The sequence below is a fragment of the Dermacentor albipictus genome, chromosome 2, assembly GCF_038994185.2.
Source record: "Dermacentor albipictus isolate Rhodes 1998 colony chromosome 2, USDA_Dalb.pri_finalv2, whole genome shotgun sequence".
Classification (NCBI taxonomy): Eukaryota; Metazoa; Arthropoda; class Arachnida; order Ixodida; family Ixodidae; genus Dermacentor; species Dermacentor albipictus.
In genome coordinates, this window is record NC_091822.1 from 125,727,902 (window position 1) to 125,746,402 (window position 18,501).

At 46.9% G+C, this 18,501-nt stretch overlaps 1 protein-coding gene across 3 annotated transcripts in view; it reads left to right on the forward strand.

Moving 5' to 3' along the window:
* Positions 1 to 18,501, forward strand: part of LOC139056090 (uncharacterized) — a 142,109-nt gene that overhangs the window by 51,571 nt on the left and 72,037 nt on the right. For all 3 annotated transcript variants that reach the window (XM_070533949.1, XM_070533950.1, XM_070533951.1), the window contains one exon: positions 16,353 to 16,394. In XM_070533949.1, the coding sequence (XP_070390050.1) occupies positions 16,353 to 16,394 (42 nt within the window). The remainder of the gene's footprint in view (positions 1 to 16,352; positions 16,395 to 18,501) is intronic.

Below are 18,501 nucleotides of genomic sequence, written 5' to 3' on the forward strand. Positions count from 1 at the left end.
CTGCTTCTACTTCCGACGTTTCGTTAAACACTTCGCAGTGATTGCCGGACTTCTTACTAATCTTCGGAAGAAGAACGTGCCGTTTACGTGGGGCCCCGCTCAAACTGCCGCGTTTGCCCAGTCTACCGAAATTCTCACCACGCCACCTATACTGACCCTTATTGACCCGTCCTCTCCAACAGAGGTACGTACCGATGCCAGCCGCAGCGGTATCTGAGCTGTCTTAGCCCAGCACCAACAGGGTCAAGATTGTGTTATCACCTACGCTAGCCGCCTCCTCACAGCAGCGGAGCGCAACTATTCGATTACAGATCATGAATGGGTGGCTCTCGTCTGAGCGACTTCCGAATTCCGCCCGTACTTGTATGGCACGCACTTCTTTGTAATGACGGACCACCACGCACTCTGCTGGCTTTCCTCATTCAAGGATCCTACCCCGCGGCTTGGTCACCGGGCTCTACGGCTGCAAGAATGTTTCTATGCGGTAATGCACAAGTCACGCCGCTTACATTAAGGCGTAAACTGTTTATCACCCTATCCAGTGGACGAACCACTCACCGACCCTGACCTTGATGCTGACGTTTGCGTTTTTTCCGTTTCTCAGCTGCTACACTTTGTCGACGAGCAACGCCGTGATGCCGCCTTGCGCACCGTCATTGATGGCTTGGAATCTTCGTCTTGTGATTCGTCCCTTCACCTGTTTGTCCTCCGGTATGGTGTATTATATCGCCACAATGTACGCCTCGACGGTCCTGCCCTACTCCTCGTCATTCCTAAGGACCTCCGGTGAGCTGTTCTCCAAGAACTTTAATTTACCGACGGCAGGTCGCTTTGGCATCTGCCACGCTTACGACCGGATTCGCCGACGCTTCTTTTGGCCAGGCCTTGCCCGCTCCGTCCGGAAATACGTTAAGGCGTGTGAGAAATTCCAGCGCCAAAAAACACCACCGACGCTCCCTGCCGGGTGCCTTCAACCGCTCGACATTGCTTCGGAGCCGTTCTTTCGCGTTGGCCTGGGCCTACTTGGCTCTTCCCCCTATCCACATCTGGCGACAAGTGAATCACTGTGGTGACAAATTACGCCACGCGCTACGCCATCACCGGAGCACTTCCAAAAAGGTGCGCCACAGAAGTCGCCGATTTTCTTTTACCCGACGTGATTCTGCAGCATGGCGCTCCACATCAATTGCTCACTGAGCATGGTCTGACAATTATTTCTAAAGTCATCGCCGACATCCTGCGGTCATGCTCAACCGAGCACAAGCTGACTGCGTCTGCCATCCGCAGAGTAATGGCCTCACGGAGCATTTGAATCCTACCCTAACAGACTTGCTTGCAAAGTATGTCCCGTCCGACCCTACTGATTGTGACCTTGCCCTACCCTATGTCACTTTTGCGTATAGCCCAATTGGCGATTTTTAAAGTAGAAGATGTGGCAGGAACCCAAAAGACAGAACAGAGCTGCTGCATGTTCAGGCAGTAGGTCCGCAGCAATCATGGGACGCAATGTTGCGTCAGGGCAAATAGCACCCTGTGGACATGGTAGAGAATCGCAGCTGACGTCAACGGAAAACGTCACGTGGCGATCGCCGATATGACAGAGCGTTGCAAACGATTTGCCTCTGGATAGAACTTCCTTTGACAGGCCTAAATTGATGACGGGGAGGCATGTCCGGTTACCGGCGACGTTGACGACAGAGTGGGGCAGAGTGATATTGCGCATTAAAAGGACATCAGGAACAGGTGTGGTGACGTAATCACCATCGGGCACAGGAAAAGATGATAGCAAAACGATGAAAGTCAGGCCCTTAGGGGGCAGGCGGACGAAGGCGGTCGTGCTAAAGTTGTTCGGCAGTTCGACACGAATATACGCGAGTAGAGGAAGTTCGAGGCAAAGGGTACCGGAAGAACAGTTGATCAAATCGGAATGCGCCGTAAGAAAGTCGAGTCCGAGGATTAGGTCATGCGACAACTGGTCAGCACTGTAAAAAGAACAGGAACGTGGCAGTCGCCGATACTGATACGGGAGGTACACATTCCAGTGACGCCAACAGTGCTACCATCGGCCACGTGTACGGCTCGAGTAGTAGGAGGCTTCAGAACCTTCCTCAGTCGACGATGGTTACAACTCATTATGGATACCTGGGCTCCAGTATCTATTAACGCCATCAAAGGGACACCATCGACGTGAACATCAAGTAAGTTCTTGTCCGATGGGAGCGTCAATGGAGGATTTCTACACCACGAAGATAATGCGGCACTACCCCCAGGAGCTGTATTGTCTAGTTTCCGTCCGGGAAGGTTCATAATTGGTCGGCGATGAATAGCGGCGTGGCTCGGGCGAGGGGGACCGACGACGCTAAGGTGACGGGAAGCGAGCAAGATGACTGTTATGGACGGATACGCCTGAGGTAAAAGGCATGCGGCGAGGGGTGTAACGGCACGGGTCGGCATATGGGCGAGGAGATGGGGGAAAGAAGCTCGAATACGATGACGTCCAGGAGGTGCGGCAGGGACAAGCGACGTGGCCAATGCGGAGGCAACGGAAGCAGACGGGCTTGTCGTCCGGAATTCTCCACTCGGTAAGGTTGCGGTATCTGGGATGGGAATACCGGTCGTTGTGAGGTGTACGGGCAGAACCGGTCGGGTGTTAGGTCGGGAGACAGAGCAGGGAGCAGGAAAACCGAGATTGGCGAATTCTCGCCGCACAACTGCCTAAATAAGAGAGATCGCTGGGGCTTGTTGGTCAATGGTGGGGTCAAGTTGGCGTGGATGGAACGGCGCAGGACTTGTAGCCTCGAGCTACCGGCGAACAATAAGGGTGACGCGCTCATTTAAGGGTGGTGACGTGGTAAGTTCGATACAAGACGACGTCGCAGCCGTGTTATAGAGCCAGCCCAGTTGAAAAAGACAACAGGAATTCCTGTCGCAACTACAGAAATTTCTGTTGTACAACAGGATTTTTCTGTAGTAACTACAGGTTCCTGATGGAGCGACAGACTTTTCTGATGTACAACAGACATTTGTTGTTGCTACTACAGAAGTACAGTCTGTCGTATGTCTGTTGTTACAACAGAAAGCTGAAGCTCTACAACAGATTTTTGTAGTACTACAGAAATTTCTGTTGTACAACAGGATTTTTCTGTAGTAACTACAGATTCCTGATGGAGCGACAGACTTTTCTGATGTACAACAGACATTTGTTGTTGCTACTACAGAAGTACAGTCTGTCGTATGTCTGTTGTTACAACAGAAAGCTGAAGCTCTACAACAGATTTTTGTAGTACTACAGAAAAAATTGTCATCACTACAGGCACCCTGTTGTCCCAACAGAAATACTCCTGAAGTAACCCGAAAAACTTCTGTAGTGCTACAGAGAGCTGTTGAAATACTACAGAAACCTATTGTGGCAACAGGCCCCCAATTGTCACAACAGAAGTGTTCCTGATGTAATGCGACCAACTTCTGTTGTACTACAGAAAAATGTTGTTGTACGACAGAAACCTATCATTGCAACAGGCCCCCAGTTGTCATAACAGAAGTGTTCCTGAAGTAATGGACAAACTTCTGTTGTACTACACAGAACTGTTCCACAACGGAAACCTATCGCCGCAACATATACCCAATGATGACAACAGAAGTGCACTGAAATTGTGTGATGCGACAAGCTTCTGTAGTGCCCGGTTGAAAAAGACAAAAGGAATTCCTGTCGCAACTACAGAAATTCTGTTGTACGACAGAAGTTGTTGACATTTCTTAATTGGGAGACATTTCTGACGTTACGACAGAAATTCTGATTTCGCAACAGAAGCATTCTGTCGCGACAACAAGAGTTCTGAAGTCGGAACAACAGCTTTATATCCTGACAGCGACTCCGACGTTACGACACCAATTCTGACTGACGTCGCAGCAGAAACATTCGGTCGCAACGGCCAAGAGTTCCGAAGTCGCAACAGAAGCGCTTCCCGTCGCGGTCCTTTAAAATTGTATGTTTTTGCATCGGTAGTGTACACTGTACTTTTCTCCTGCGCGGTATTCAATCGCACTTCTCTGAAGCCGGCAATGCTGACACCGATGGCACCGACACTGGTATTAAAGTCGACGTGGCGAATAGTTATAATTGTGCCGTGACGACGCGGCACCAGCAACGCCCTACCGGCCTCCTCTAAATCGGCCGCTGATCAAAATCATACCATCTGCGGGAATGGCTGCGTATCCGTTTTTTTTTGGTAAGATGTGGCACACAGGCCTGTGGACTTACATGTGCTGTTACACTGACACATTAGTTAATTTCCCAGGAATATTTCACAAGCCTATGCGAAGCGGAAAAGAAGATTTCGGTTGTTCCACAAAGTTGCGTGAAAAGCTGTCTCGCTCGGGTCTCATTAATCTGATACAGTGCTGCCGTGAGAAGTCAGTATGCTGTCAGAAAGAACTCGCATCCACGAATGTTTATGTAGCTATTTTGCATTGAACACACGAATTATATGCGCGCTCAAAAGTGTAAAGAACGAGAGACAACTGTCGAAACTAGCAGTAATAACCCTGAAAGTCAACGTTGTCTATTTCTGAATTTCTTATTTAATATGGATATCGTACATCAAAATCGATGTTCTAGGACTGCACGATGTACTTGTCGATGGTACGAACACTCTTGCTCTTCTAGAGATGCGGCACTTGACGCGGTGGAGTGATAGCGGATCTTGGCTCTCAAAATGCAAATGTAAACATCAGCGCATCAGCACGTCGTACTATTCACATGGCCAAAACGTACACTCGAAGACCATGTCAGGGGTGGTGCAGTGGTAAGATGCCGGGCTAGAAATCGAGAGGTCGCATGTTCGAATCCTAGGCAAAGACGTTTTTTTTTAAATTTTTTTTTACTTTTATGTTTTTCTTTTTTGTGCTAACAAATTTACATAATCTTACGGACGTCTCTGTCAATTTTTAATTAAATATTGATCAAGAACTACAGCACTTTCTACTACAGGACTTCACACTACAGACAACAGAACTACAGGCAACAGAACTACAGGCAACAGAACTACAGGCAACAGAACTACAGGCAACAGAACTACAGACAACAGAACTACAGAAACAACGTCCCAAAATACAACAGACTGGTAAAATTTCCTGTTGTGTTTTTCAACTGGGAGGAGTTCTGTGGAATGACGGTACCAGTGGCGTATCAAAGCGGCGGTATTCCTTCACAATGACGTCGATGGTGGACACATTGTAGAAGACCAACAATTTGAACGCGTCGTCCGTGATCCCCTTAAGTACGTGACCGACTTTGTCAATCTCGGCCGTATTGTCGTCGACTTTCTGGCAAAGAGCGAGCACGTCTTGTATGAACGAGATATACGATTCAGTAGAAGACTGAACTCGGGTAGCAAGCTTTTTCCTAGCAGCCAGCTCCCAACTGGTGGGATTTCCAAAGAGGTCGGCGAGCTTTTCCTTGAAAGCATCGCAGTTAGAGATCTCGTCCTCGTGTGTCTGGAACCAGACACGAGGAATTCTGTCCAAGTAGAATAGGACATTCGCTAGCATAGTGGTAGGGTCCCAACCGTTGTTTTGGCTAACACGCTCATACAGGGTCAGCCAGGCCTCAACGTCGACATTATCTTGGCCGGAAAATATGCCAGGATCGTGGGGGTTGCTATGGTAACCGTAACGTACGTGGTTGGTGGGGTCGCAGGAGTAGAAGCAGACGAGGTGTCACCGGGAGCCACTGCGGAAAGCAGGACGGTGCGACCGCTGCGGAGCTGCATGGCGAGAATGGGGAATGGCACCCTCCATCAAAATGTTGCGCGAATGAAGAAGCTAGAACTGGTGACTTGTATCTACAAGGGATAATGCAGCGCTAGCCACTCCAGCCGAAAGCTCGAGAGCGTTCGTCGTCTTCGCGTCGGCGCCCGCTTGCATCGACCACACGTAGCAAGCAATATGCATGTATTAATATATATTGTAACATGCGTGTTGGTCTCAGAAATGTGGGCACGGCGACTGGAAAAGGGCCAGGCCGCCACAGCCCGAAAAACTGCCCTAGCGAGACACACACGAAAGTCAACGTCTTCCTCCGTGCTGGCACAGAACTGGCGCCGAAGTGCTCTGGTGCAACACTCCCCGGGTAGAAAGGAGCCAACCTGGCGACCTAGGCAGAAGACAGCACAGGCTCGTCGTAGCACACCTTAAGCCTTGCCGCATGAACTGTCTCACGCCCTCGGAAACGATTGTCGGGGGCTGGCTTGACCGACTCAATGAAATCGTTCACGGGTGACGTTGGTTCGAGGACTCTCTAAGGACTGTGGGAAGGCCTAGAGTGGTGAATGGAACCCAAAGCCAAACCACCGTTGTGGGAGAGTAGTAGGCAGTAGTTGCAGAGGCATCATGCCGAGATTCTTGACGACACTGGTAATGTGGGTAAACGAATGCTCCAGTTGACGGGATTCTTTTGCATAAGCAGCCACTTCAGAAACAGGTGTCGCTTGAGAAACGTTTTGTCTGCATGGCAGAATTGTGTCTGTGGAGTATGATGGTTCACGTCCATAGAGAAAAAAGAAAGGTGAGAAACCAGTGGTAGCTTGGGTGGCAGAGTTATAAGCGTAGGTTATGAATGGAAGTACCCGGTCCCAATTCGTGTGATCGTCGGGCACGTACACTGTCGTCCTTTATAAAAGGGCACACGCGAGCGCGTGGCCTGCGCTCTGTGGCGCCTGCCTACAGTGCCGTCAACCTACAGCTAAAGAAAACACGTCTGCTTTTGTCGTCATCTGTTGGCAAACAAAATAACGACCGTCCTTCCGCACCGCGCTCAATTTGTTGGCGGCAGACGAGGCGCTACAGCCATCGCCCGTTGCGCGAGCGAAGAGGGAGCGTAATGCAGCAGCGCTTGTCGACCGGCCATGATTCGTTATTTTGTTTGCCAAAGATGACGATAAAAGCGGGCTTGCTTTCTTAAGTTGTCGGTTGATGGTGCTGTAGGCAGCCACCGCAGGGCGCAGGCCACGCGCTCGCATGCTCCCTTTCACAAAGGACGACAGTGTACATCGCCAGCATGTCGGCAAGGGTACGGTTGAAACGTTCGGTCATGCCGTTAGTTTTAGGTTGGTAGGCTGAGGTGGTACGATACAATGTGACATTCATTTAAGAGGTCTTCGTTGACGTTTCATAGAAAAACGCTGCCACGGTCGCTTAGTAATTGACGTAGTGGACCATGTGGCAGAATGACGTCATGAAAAAGAAAATAAGTAACGCGTTCGTGGTGACGGTTGGCAGCGCAGATGTTTCAGCTTACTGCGTGAGGCGGTCAATGGCCACAATGACCGACCGGTTGCCACCAGGAGTGTTCGGGAGGGGACCGAAGAGATCGACTCCAACGCGGTGGAACGGCCGCGCAGGGCAAGGCAATGACTGTAGACGACCAGCGGTGCTGTGAGAAGGTGTCGTGCGACGCTGACACGTAGGGCATGACCGAACATACTGGCGAATGTAGCAATACATGCCGAGCCACTGGTACCGCAGGCAAAGACGGCAGTACGTTTTGAATGTGCCAGTGTGGCCACATTGGGGCCCACCGTGGAAAACGCTGCAACTGTGCGAGAGCAGATGAGGAGGAATAACAAGGAGCCAACCTCTCTTGTTGGTGAAGAGGACACACCTACTTTGCTGGGGGTTCAGTTTGAAACCGTTCTTGCCTGCACACTTAGACTCCAACTTATTTAGGCCAAGCTATACGTCTCGCTCGCAGATACGGAGATTACATGATTTGTAGGCCATTTGGATGACATCCACTTATGCAGAGTAAAACACTGTACGTGGTATGACAGTTTGGAGCGAGTTCATCTTGAACACAAGTAAGGTGAGCACGCCACCTTTTGGTACACCAGCCTCTTGCGTAAAGGGATAAGACAGAACGTTACCAACTCTAATACGGAACGTGCGATGGGAGAGGGAGCTCTGAATCACATTCTGTAACTTGCCTCAGACTCCGATTTCGAGCAAATCACGGAGGATTCCAAAGCGCCAAGTTCTGTAATACGCTTTCTCCAGATATAAAAATAGGATAGGGATAACTTTAATAAAGTGCCGGCAAATGACAATTTAACGAGTCGTGACGCTGGCTAAGCGGCGAACCGGGGTTATACTCTACTCTGCCGCAGCCCAGTTGGGCCCGTTTGTAGTGGGTCATGAGGCTTGTGCTTTTCGAGCGCACCCCGGGCCTGCTGGACGGCCCATAGTTGTGAGTCCTTGATACTGACAACAAAACTGTTCTTGCACAAACGCATCATGGATATCTGTCTCGATGCGGACAAGGGGATCTGTTGTGGGACTACCTTCCCTGAAACCGCACTGAAAGGGATCGAGTATTTTGTTTCTTTCAAGAAAATGGAGGAGTCGCTGGTTATTCATCTTCTCAAAGACTTTGCATAGGCGACTAGTCTGAGCTATAGCCCTATAACTACTGGTAGAAGAAAGGTCATTGTCCTCTTTAAGAAAAGGAATTATGATTGCTTCGTTCCCGGTGGACGGAATGTAGCCGGCAGAGAAAATGCATCTAAATTTTTATAGTAGTGTTCTTTGGGTTTCAGGGTGTTTTTAATCATTTCATATGGTATTCTGTTACTTCGTAAGGCCGATTTGTTACAACAATTTAATGAAGCCTGAAAATCCACCATGCTAAATGGACGATTGTATGTTTCGATGGCTGTGCCTTTCCTGACTCAGAGGCTGTTGTTCTGTTTGTCGCTGGTATTTTAGAAGTGTATCCGTGTAATTGGGTGTACTCGAAATGTGCTCAAAATGTGTGCTAGACAATGAGCCTGGTTCTTAAGAGTGTCTGCTTGTGTGTTTACTAATAGTAGAGGATTAGTTTCACAGAATTTATTTTGTTTACCTTGTTCCATGCTTTTCTTCTGTCTTTATAAAAATTATTGTCCGATATGCATTTCTGCCAATTTTCCCTTTTGGCACGGCGGCGCATTCTTCTACCTTCCGATTTTATTTTCTTAATGGTGATTAGGCTTTCTGCAGTTGGAAAGTCACGCAGGTGATTCCAAGCCTCATATTGTTTCTTTCGCGCTTGCTTACATTCATCGGCCGATGCATTTGTTTGCAGTATAGATATCTACTCTACGTCGACAATAGATGCTGTTTAATATGACGTTGTCTCATCAATACTAAGCATGCAAATGTCATCTCAGGTCAAATATATCAGCTCTCTGTAGCGCCACCATTCAGCTGAGTCATATTTCTACTGGGGCGCATGGCGAGAGCATTCGTCCCGTTTTATTGACTTTAAAACAAGCGGGAAATGGCGACTCTCGTATGAATTCTCAAGCACCTTCCACTCTTAGTACTGCGCAACTGTACTTGCTGCGATGGTTAACTCGATAGATGAAGATGTCTTGTTTGCGACGCTGTAGAAAGTTGGTTCTTTTTATTTAGCAAACACGCACCTGTACTTAAGAGGAAATTTTCAATTCAACACCCTCTGGCATCACATTGAGAGTCGCCCAAAAGGTACGTTGTGCATTTAGGTCTCCAACGACAATGTAGGGCTCCGGAAGTTGTGCAATAAAGCGTTCAAGTTCTGTTTTGGAGAGTTGACAGTTTGGCTGGACGTACAAGAAGTAATTCTCAACAGCGAGAGCGATTTGTGCACCTTCTCGCATGTTGGAAATGTTAGCTGGTACGTATGTCTTTTTTTTTTCATGTAGCTGCACGTTCCAATGACGCGATAAAAAATGCGCTAGAGTTTCACTGGGAACTTGCTGCTGGAAAAATGCCGAAGCACTAACTTCTCATTAGATTGTAAACACGGGTGCAATTCCGCGATGTCAAGCGCCTTGCCTCTGCTTGACTAAAGTCCCGTGGTTTTTTTAGTGTTGATACACGATCGCGAACATAAGTGCCGCGTTTCAAAGCGCGCACATGCAGTGCTGCGAGGTACAGTCACGAGGTACATCCAGAGTGCGAGGTACATCCAGAGCTGGTGAGAGGTATTATATGTGCAATATTCATACTATGGTTCGACAACTTTGCGATTGTGGCTCGATCAAGAATCGGTATGAGTGCTCCATGCTAGTGCTGACATTAAGATATTGGGCAGTTTTAGCACTGCCGTGTGGTAAGCACGATAACTGCAACTGTACGTCGAATGTCACTAGGCAAGCCTATACTCCATTTCATACCTCAGGTGCAACGCTGTGGAAGCTACGCACGAAGTCCGGTCACAAAAATTTATTACAGCGCGCGTCTCCGTCTATGCTTCGCAGCGTGCCAGCGGCGTTTGCTCGTGCGAGCATGCACGTGAAGCTGCCGCGACGGGCAGCTTCACGAAAGAACAGTTTACGAAAATCGCAAAAGAAAACAAACGTGGGCGGTGGCAGTGGCAGATCTCTCGTAGCGTCGTTCAGTAAAGCGCAGGACGGAAAGAGGCATGCCAGCAAATGCCAGCACGCCGGTCCGGCAGCTCGGTCCCCGCGAATGACATCACTCTCACCGGTTCTCTCCTCTGGCAACCACCTCACCCGGCGCTCCGGGAAGCGATGGGGGCGTGTCCGCGGGGGTGATTTTGAAAGAGATTTCCGCCCCTTATATTAACAAAACAAAGAAAAAATTTTGGAACCGTAAATTATTAGGTCTGTTCTTCCCAATCCCAGCAATTCATGGAAATTGAAAACCGTTTCAGCTTCCCTTTAAGTCCTTGTACTTTTACCACATTCTGGTCTTGCCATCCATCTAGCAGTCAACTTTCACTTAATTCAAGAAGGTTGTCATCAGAGAAGACACCGCGCACAGTGTTCATTGATCTGTGTGGGCCTACTGAGACAGAAATGTCCCCGAACGCCACGAGTTTTGACAGTTTGTTGTACTAGAGCTTGTCACGCACTTCCAGAAGAAGCTCGCCACTTCCCATTTTGGTTGCTTCGTAACCTGTGCTGATTACGTCTGTCTGAGATTTTTCAACCACAGATATCGCAACCACAGTCTTGGTTTCATGTTGACTATGTATCACAAGGTACTTGGGAGATGTTTCTACGGGTTTCGTTGAGAAGTTAAACGTTTCACCGGTGCGCACTCTCTTCAGGGAGCGATGAGGTAGTCAGAGAAAAGAACATGCCATATATGTATGTGGACTTCTCGTCAATACCACCAGCCACCACCATGGAGCCCAACGCGGGACGCTGCAGGACCATAGAAAAACAGGTCCTGCATGCGCCAGCTGTGCGACACTACTATAACACGATCTGTTATAACCAAGGTTGGCTATCCCACACATGGTTAGCCCTTGCTGCTTTGAAAAAGTGGAAGTAAAAGGGAGCCAAAAGAAGACAGGAAAGATCGAAAGTAATAGAAAGACGAAGATTGGAGAGGAAGGTAGGAAAAGCCAACCACCCACCGTGGTTGCTCAGTGTCTAGGGTGTTGGGCTGGTGAGCACGAGTTCGCGGGATCAAATCCCGGCCATGGCGGCCGCATTTCGATGGAGGTGAAATGCAAAACACCCGTGTACTTAGATTTGGGTGCACGTTAAAGATCCCCAGGTGGTCGAAATTTCCGGAGTCCTCCACTACGGCTTGCCTCATAATCAGAAAGTGGTTTTGGCACGTAAACACCATAATTTAGGAAAAGGCAACTAAATTTTAGCCGGGTGGGTCAGTCTGGGAGTGCCGTCTAGGGGAAGCAGAGGTCAAATAGCTGTGTTGCCTCCGCCGGGGGCCTTAAAGGTCTAAACACCCGCCATCGTTTCAACACCCAGGATCCCCCTTTTTCCAGACACGGCTTAGCCGCACACCGCTGCTTGCGGGGAGGCCAACTCTCATGTGGTCGGGTACGTGGTGTCACAACACATAAAGCGCCTGCTGAAGCAGACGCCCCTACGGGGGTAGATTGAAAGTGAAGATAGTTGGACCAACTGGCCTTTCAATTTCTTCATCTATAATTGGTTTATCTATACACGTCCCCCGCTCTAGGGCTCAACTTGTACGCACTCGATGTAGCGTGGCCGGCCAGCGCACACAGACAAATGCTTCCAGCGATTACACTTACCTAGTTATTACTGCCTACGTAATTATTTTATACTCGTTCATGTTTATATTTTATACATCTTATTTTTTTCCTGTAGTTTTCTTTTCCTTTCTTCATTTTCTTCTTTTCTAGCAAGTCTAGCTTAGCGGCTAGACTGTTGCTGTTGCTAAGTTCTAGCCCACGGATTCGATTCCCGTACACTGCGGCCGCATTTCGAAGGGGGCGAAATGCAAAAATATCTGGTGTACTTACATTAAGGTGCATGTTAAATAAGTCCAGGTGGTTGAAGTTAATCCGGTCCCCGGTAGGGCCTGCCTCATAATCATATCGTGGTTTTGGCACGTAACGCGCAAGAATATAAATGCTGGTTATTTACATGAAAAATCATTACACGAAAGGTTCAGCGACAATAAAACATTGCAAAACGTTTTTTTTTTGTAAGCGAAGTGGACAACTAAATTGAAAAAGCGGACAGAAGCAAACCCAGGGCACTATCATTAATGCCCGTAGTCTCCACTTTACATTGCTCGAGGCCTGACTTACCGAGCAGCATCGGAGGAACAGCCCCCGCGGGGTACTGCAAACGTCTGGGCATGGGAGGATCGTATGACCACTTTTCACGACATCACGGCACACTACCAATTACAAAGACGCATATACCCATTCCCTCACGCTATGTTAGACAGGACGCAAGCAGTACACTTCAGACAATTACAAACAGACTCTTACAGAAACCCCAGACTCATGCACGCCATGTATCCAGACATGTACACTACAAACAGATGCACATCGTGTGGCGAGGTTGCCACACTAAATCACATGCTATGGGAGTGTCGGGACCTAACAAACAAGTCGGGCAGTGCCGACCCCTCCGTCTATTCCACCGCCAGCCTCCAGTCACGCTGGATGACCGCACTGCTCAGCTCTGACCTGACAGCACAACTCTGGGCCGTCCAGCGAGCCGAGGAAGCCGCTTCGAGACAAGGTCTCGGAACCGCGTCCGCGGCGGGTGCCCAGACCCACTAAAAGACGCCGGACTCAAATCTTGCTGATTTGAAATTAAAGTTTACGCTCTCTCTCTCTCTCTCTCCACTTTACATTGGAAACAACACTTACACAAATTCTTAGAAAAAGTTCTTGATGAATAATTTGTTGCACCAAGGTAAAAACCTACAGGTTACATATCGTGAACAGCAAAAAAACGGAAATTGATTGCAAATCAATCACATTCTGACGGCGACGGGAAAACGTAATCACTACGTGCAATATAAATCATATAATGAAGTCGCCACGCACGATACTTCAAGGTATTCTAGATAAAAGGTTCCTCGTTTTTTTAAATAGACAGAAAGCACGCTTAAGATAACACGCAGTGACCCAAAAGATTGCACGTGGAAAGGTTGCCCCAAAAGTAAGGCTGTGCGAAAGCCAGCAAAAGGCAGAAACCTACATGCTCTGGGCAAAAAGACAGCAGTTTGTCCAGGCTCTTCGCTGCGAGCAGGTCTTCCTCTCTTGAATTAGTAAAGGCAAGGCGCAGAAGACCAGGACTCAAGAAGAACACAAACGACAGGGCAGGCGCCACTCACAACTAAGTTTATTTCCGCAACAAGCCTGCCTTATGTAGGTTAATCAAGCCCAATCACACACGAAATTTGGAAGTAAAACACAGCAATCTATCGAGCACTCAGGAATCGTATCTGGCACAAAATATCTCTCTTGGCATAAGTACACAGCTGCACTAAAATTGCGTTTGCTGTGTGTCAGCCACGCCTTCTCGGGGTCTAATCACATAGTGTATAAGCAATATACGACCGAAACATTGATTTCTCTCTTGGCAATAACAGTCATTTGGCGCATTGCCCGTGCTGGTATTTTGCCGCTGGTATATATATATATATATATATATATATATATATATATATATATATATATATATATATATATATATATAGTCCAATTAACGAGCATACTGCATAATATAGTCGCACAAGCACGAAAAGAGACTCCTTGCGTTATGGCCAAAATAATATTATAGTATCAAGATCATTATTTGTGCAAGCGCAAAAGCGGTAACAGGAGTATATTTGCATGCATGGGTACGGTGTTCCACTTTTTATTTTTAAAAAAAAAATTTGAACTTTATCTTTTTTTTTCACTTCAGCTTGGCGCAGAATGTCTTGGACCAGGGTGTGCCTAACGTTCGCGTGCGCTTGACGGCCCGACTTAGACCCTCTAATGAGCGGGTCCGAGCTTGCACGCGCCCACGGATTCAAGCCCAGCCTCGCAAAAAAACTACTGAAGTCGGATCCAGCCGGGTCCGAGCTTTCGGATCGGCTCGGGCCCATGCAGGGATCTATTCGCTCGCAACAGCGAGCGAATTGACCTTCGTACAGCCCCTCGCTTCAACGCGAACTACGCCTTGAACACACAGCGCAGCGCTCATTCTGTACCAGTCGCTGATGGCTTTCAACATACAGTGACCCGCGGCCTCCTGGGCTGCTCGGAGTAGAACCCCTTCCCCCGGCTACCTCCGCCCGATGTCTTGCGCGCGACGGAAGGTGACGCGCTTCCTCCTTGCTTTCCACCGTTGCATGTACGAAATAGAGCCGCGATCGTCGGCTCACTCTCGCCCGCTTTCACTAAGGAGTACATCAAATTCTACATTTTATGCATATATTTTAAATGCGATACACTTTTCAAACAATGGTTTTCGGTGTCGACATTTCGACCGGAGACAAACCTTGCCAGTTTCCACATGAAGAAAAAGAACAATAAAGAAGGAGGACGTGTGCGTGTGAAAGGGAGAGAAAGAGAGTATAGGTAAGAATTTATGTAAGCCAGTTAAGGCTTTGGGTAGGAAGTATTTATCTTATGGAGTGACAGAGGGTAGGTTACGAGGGCCACAAGTTCGGCTAAGTGCGCAGACGCAGCACGGAAAGTGGTTTGAAGTAAACACGTGAATACGATCATTGCACTCTGCGCCGTTTATTGAATGCTGGAGTGTAGAACTTCTCGCCGCGGCGCAGGTGACTAAGGTGAGATGACGGTAAGCCAGCTCCAGGTGCTTTACTTGTTATTCCGTATATTCCAAATGTGTATATATATATATATATATATATATATATATATATATATATATATATATATATATATATATATATATATATATATATATATATACTGTCGTGATTCACAAGCACCTTGATTATAGGCAAACTGAAAACGACTAGGCAGGGACCTCGTCTGCTGGGGCCATATATATATATATATATATATATATATATATATATATATATATATATATATATATATATATAGTTGAGTGGGGGCGCTGGCTAACACTCCCAGGGTTCTACTAGTACACATAAATACCCAAGAAAGTGGATGGGGAAACGCCGCCGCGGTAGCTCAATTGGTAGAGCATCGCACGCGACATGCGAAGGTTGTGGGTTCGGTTCCCACCTGCGGCAAGTTGTTTTTTCATCCACTTTAATTTCCATTAATTTATCATTACTTTATTTCATTTATTAAGCACATGCAATTTCCCCTACGTTGTACTTGGTGTCAGTGTTTGTTGGCTTCTCATTATATGACTAATAATTATCGGGTCCCTCGGTTAACCCCTTTCTTCTCGTTTATTACATAACGAGGGTCTCGAATCCGGCAACATTGATGCCTTCAGGTAGCATATGTGGGTTTATTGACCAGTTGCCTTCACCCGAAAAGATCACGTTCTCGTGACGCCTGCGGCAAAATAGACGTTCCACGTCCGCCGCCAAGGTCTGTGAGTGGGGGCGCTGGCTAACACTCCCAGGGTTCTACTAGTACACATAAATACCCAAGAAAGTGGATGGGGAAACGCCGCCGCGGTAGCTCAATTGGTAGAGCATCGCACGCGACATGCGAAGGTTGTGGGTTCGGTTCCCACCTGCGGCAAGTTGTTTTTTCATCCACTTTAATTTCCATTAATTTATCATTACTTTATTTCATTTATTAAGCACATGCAATTTCCCCTACGTTGTACTTGGTGTCAGTGTTTGTTGGCTTCTCATTATATGACTAATATATATATATATATATATATATATATATATATAAGCTCGACTCAAAAAGTCATTGCCCTTATTTGTTTAGCTATATTACGGGCAAAATGCGAAGTCAACAATCAATAGCCAGCGGTGAACCTTTTTTGGACCGGCTCGGCCTTATCTGCCGGTAGCTCCACGGTACGGCACTGCTGTCAAGATGGCGGTTGTGCTGCACGCGTCCACGCCGTTCGAGGATCGGAGTGGGATGATACATATATTCTAATTTTTCGCAGGCCACGCAAACGAACCCGATAAGGACTGGCGGCGCATTGAATGTAAGTTACACTTTTTCCTGTCTATGATACCAAACTTTCATTCGCCAGGTCATCTTTTTTGCGTTAACAGCGAGATTTGCTCTACGTTTTATGTAGAGCCAGTTAGAGTAACCATATCACTTGTGCATTAGCGTCAAACGAGCTCCCCGTGAGAGAGCTATTTACGCATGCACAAAATCGGATTGATGTGAACAGATTAGCTTCGCTAGCATTCGTTTTCAAGTATTCCTTCAGTTCTTTAAAATTGAAAGAGCTCATGTAGATATAGGATGATTTTAGGAAATAGGGGCATTAAGAGACATCAGCACCTAGCACGCCTCGCGACTGATAGATGAATCAAGCGCAACGACAATGAATTCAAGATCTTGCAAACATTGAATTAAGTCCCTGCGTGCAGGCGACGCGTGAGTGGAACTGCTGTCACTTCTGTTTTTTCTATTTTGTTTATTTCCCTTTGCGTATTCTGGCCAACAGCTTGAGGGCCAGGAGTTGACATAAGCATTACCGTCGAAGCTTTGATGCATTCTTCCCACGGAAGTATGATTCACGCAGGAAATGTGGGGGTGTTGATTGGAACTTTCATGGCGTTCGCATATTTCAATGACACTGCTATCATCACGTTGCACCATAGCCTTTCAAAACCACGAAAATGTATCAACTTTGCTGATTTAATGACACAATCAGAAAAAATATTGACACTCACTTAAGCATTCGTACATGATTTGCATGCGAAAGCATGATTTGTCTATTTCATTTGTTACTTCCATTTCACGTGACGTCATACATACTCACCTGTCCTTGACAACTTTACCTCAATCCACCAGATTAATCTACCTTGCTTTAATTTGTACCTACCGCAGTTCATTTTAATCCACCTAAATCCGCCTTGCTGTAATTTGTAGCAGCCTTAATCCAGTTTATACCACCTAAATCCAGTTTACTACACATTCGTACACCTTGCTCTAATATTTACAATACTTAGTCCACATCATTACATCTTAATCCACCTTGCTTTAATTTGAACCACCCTTAATCCACCTTAATACCATATATTCACCTTCATTCACATTACTTAACCTTAATTTGTTTTACTCCCCCTTACTCTAACTTGTTCTACGTTAATTCCGTATTACTACTGACATCATACAAGACGCTGATGACGCATCTGATGATGATGATCTCTGTTACTACTCGTTGCGGACAACGCCAGTGTTTCTGCCTCATGGCACTTATAATGCTTTCGGATTAATGACACGCTATGTTATACAAAAGACGTCCCAGCTAGACAAGGTTTAAAAGAAGACATTTGAATTTGCCTGTAGGAAGACGCGACAAGAAAAAAAATTGAGAGGCACCCATTGTAACAGATTACAAAATTTCTGCACTCCCTATATTTGCACATAATTAGTCAAACGTTATTATTGTTCTCCGGAATTCATATCCTTATCAATCAATATTTATTGATTCGCGCGTTGTAATAATTTCGTATTATACACTCATATTTATCTCTGCTGCATTTCCATTGCTTGGAAATTGTGCTTATGAAACAATGTTTCAATTTGTATCTGCCACTCCCTTTGCATTATTTAGATATTGTACTCATCATGTATTGCTAGTTTCTATTACATTTTTCCGGAGCTTTTTCTACACCTTCGTCAATCCATTGTATTTTCTTTTTTTGTGTGTACCCCTCCTGCTTGGGCTTTTGAAGGCCTTCTGTTTTCCTAAATAAATGAATAAATAAATAAATAAATAAATAAATGTCAAGAGATGCTCAAGAGACAAGCCGCCGCGAGAACGACGAAGTTGGTCTGTGCCCTTGGCGCGAGCGAGTGTCGGCCTGGCTGTCTGGCTCCAGTAAATAGCCTGTAAATAGCCTGTTTCGTCTGTGTCTTTCCACACGTAACAATATCTTGCAAGGGGCGCAGTACTTTTGCAGTCTGGACCTTCGTTGTGGCTATCGACAGATTCCACTGGACAAAGCTGAGAGAAAAGGCCATTTTTCTACTCCAGATGGCCTTCACGATTTTAACGTAATGCCTTTTCGCCTTATGTGATGTTCTCGCCACGTTTGCAAGAATGATTTGCCTTATTCCTCGCGGCCTCA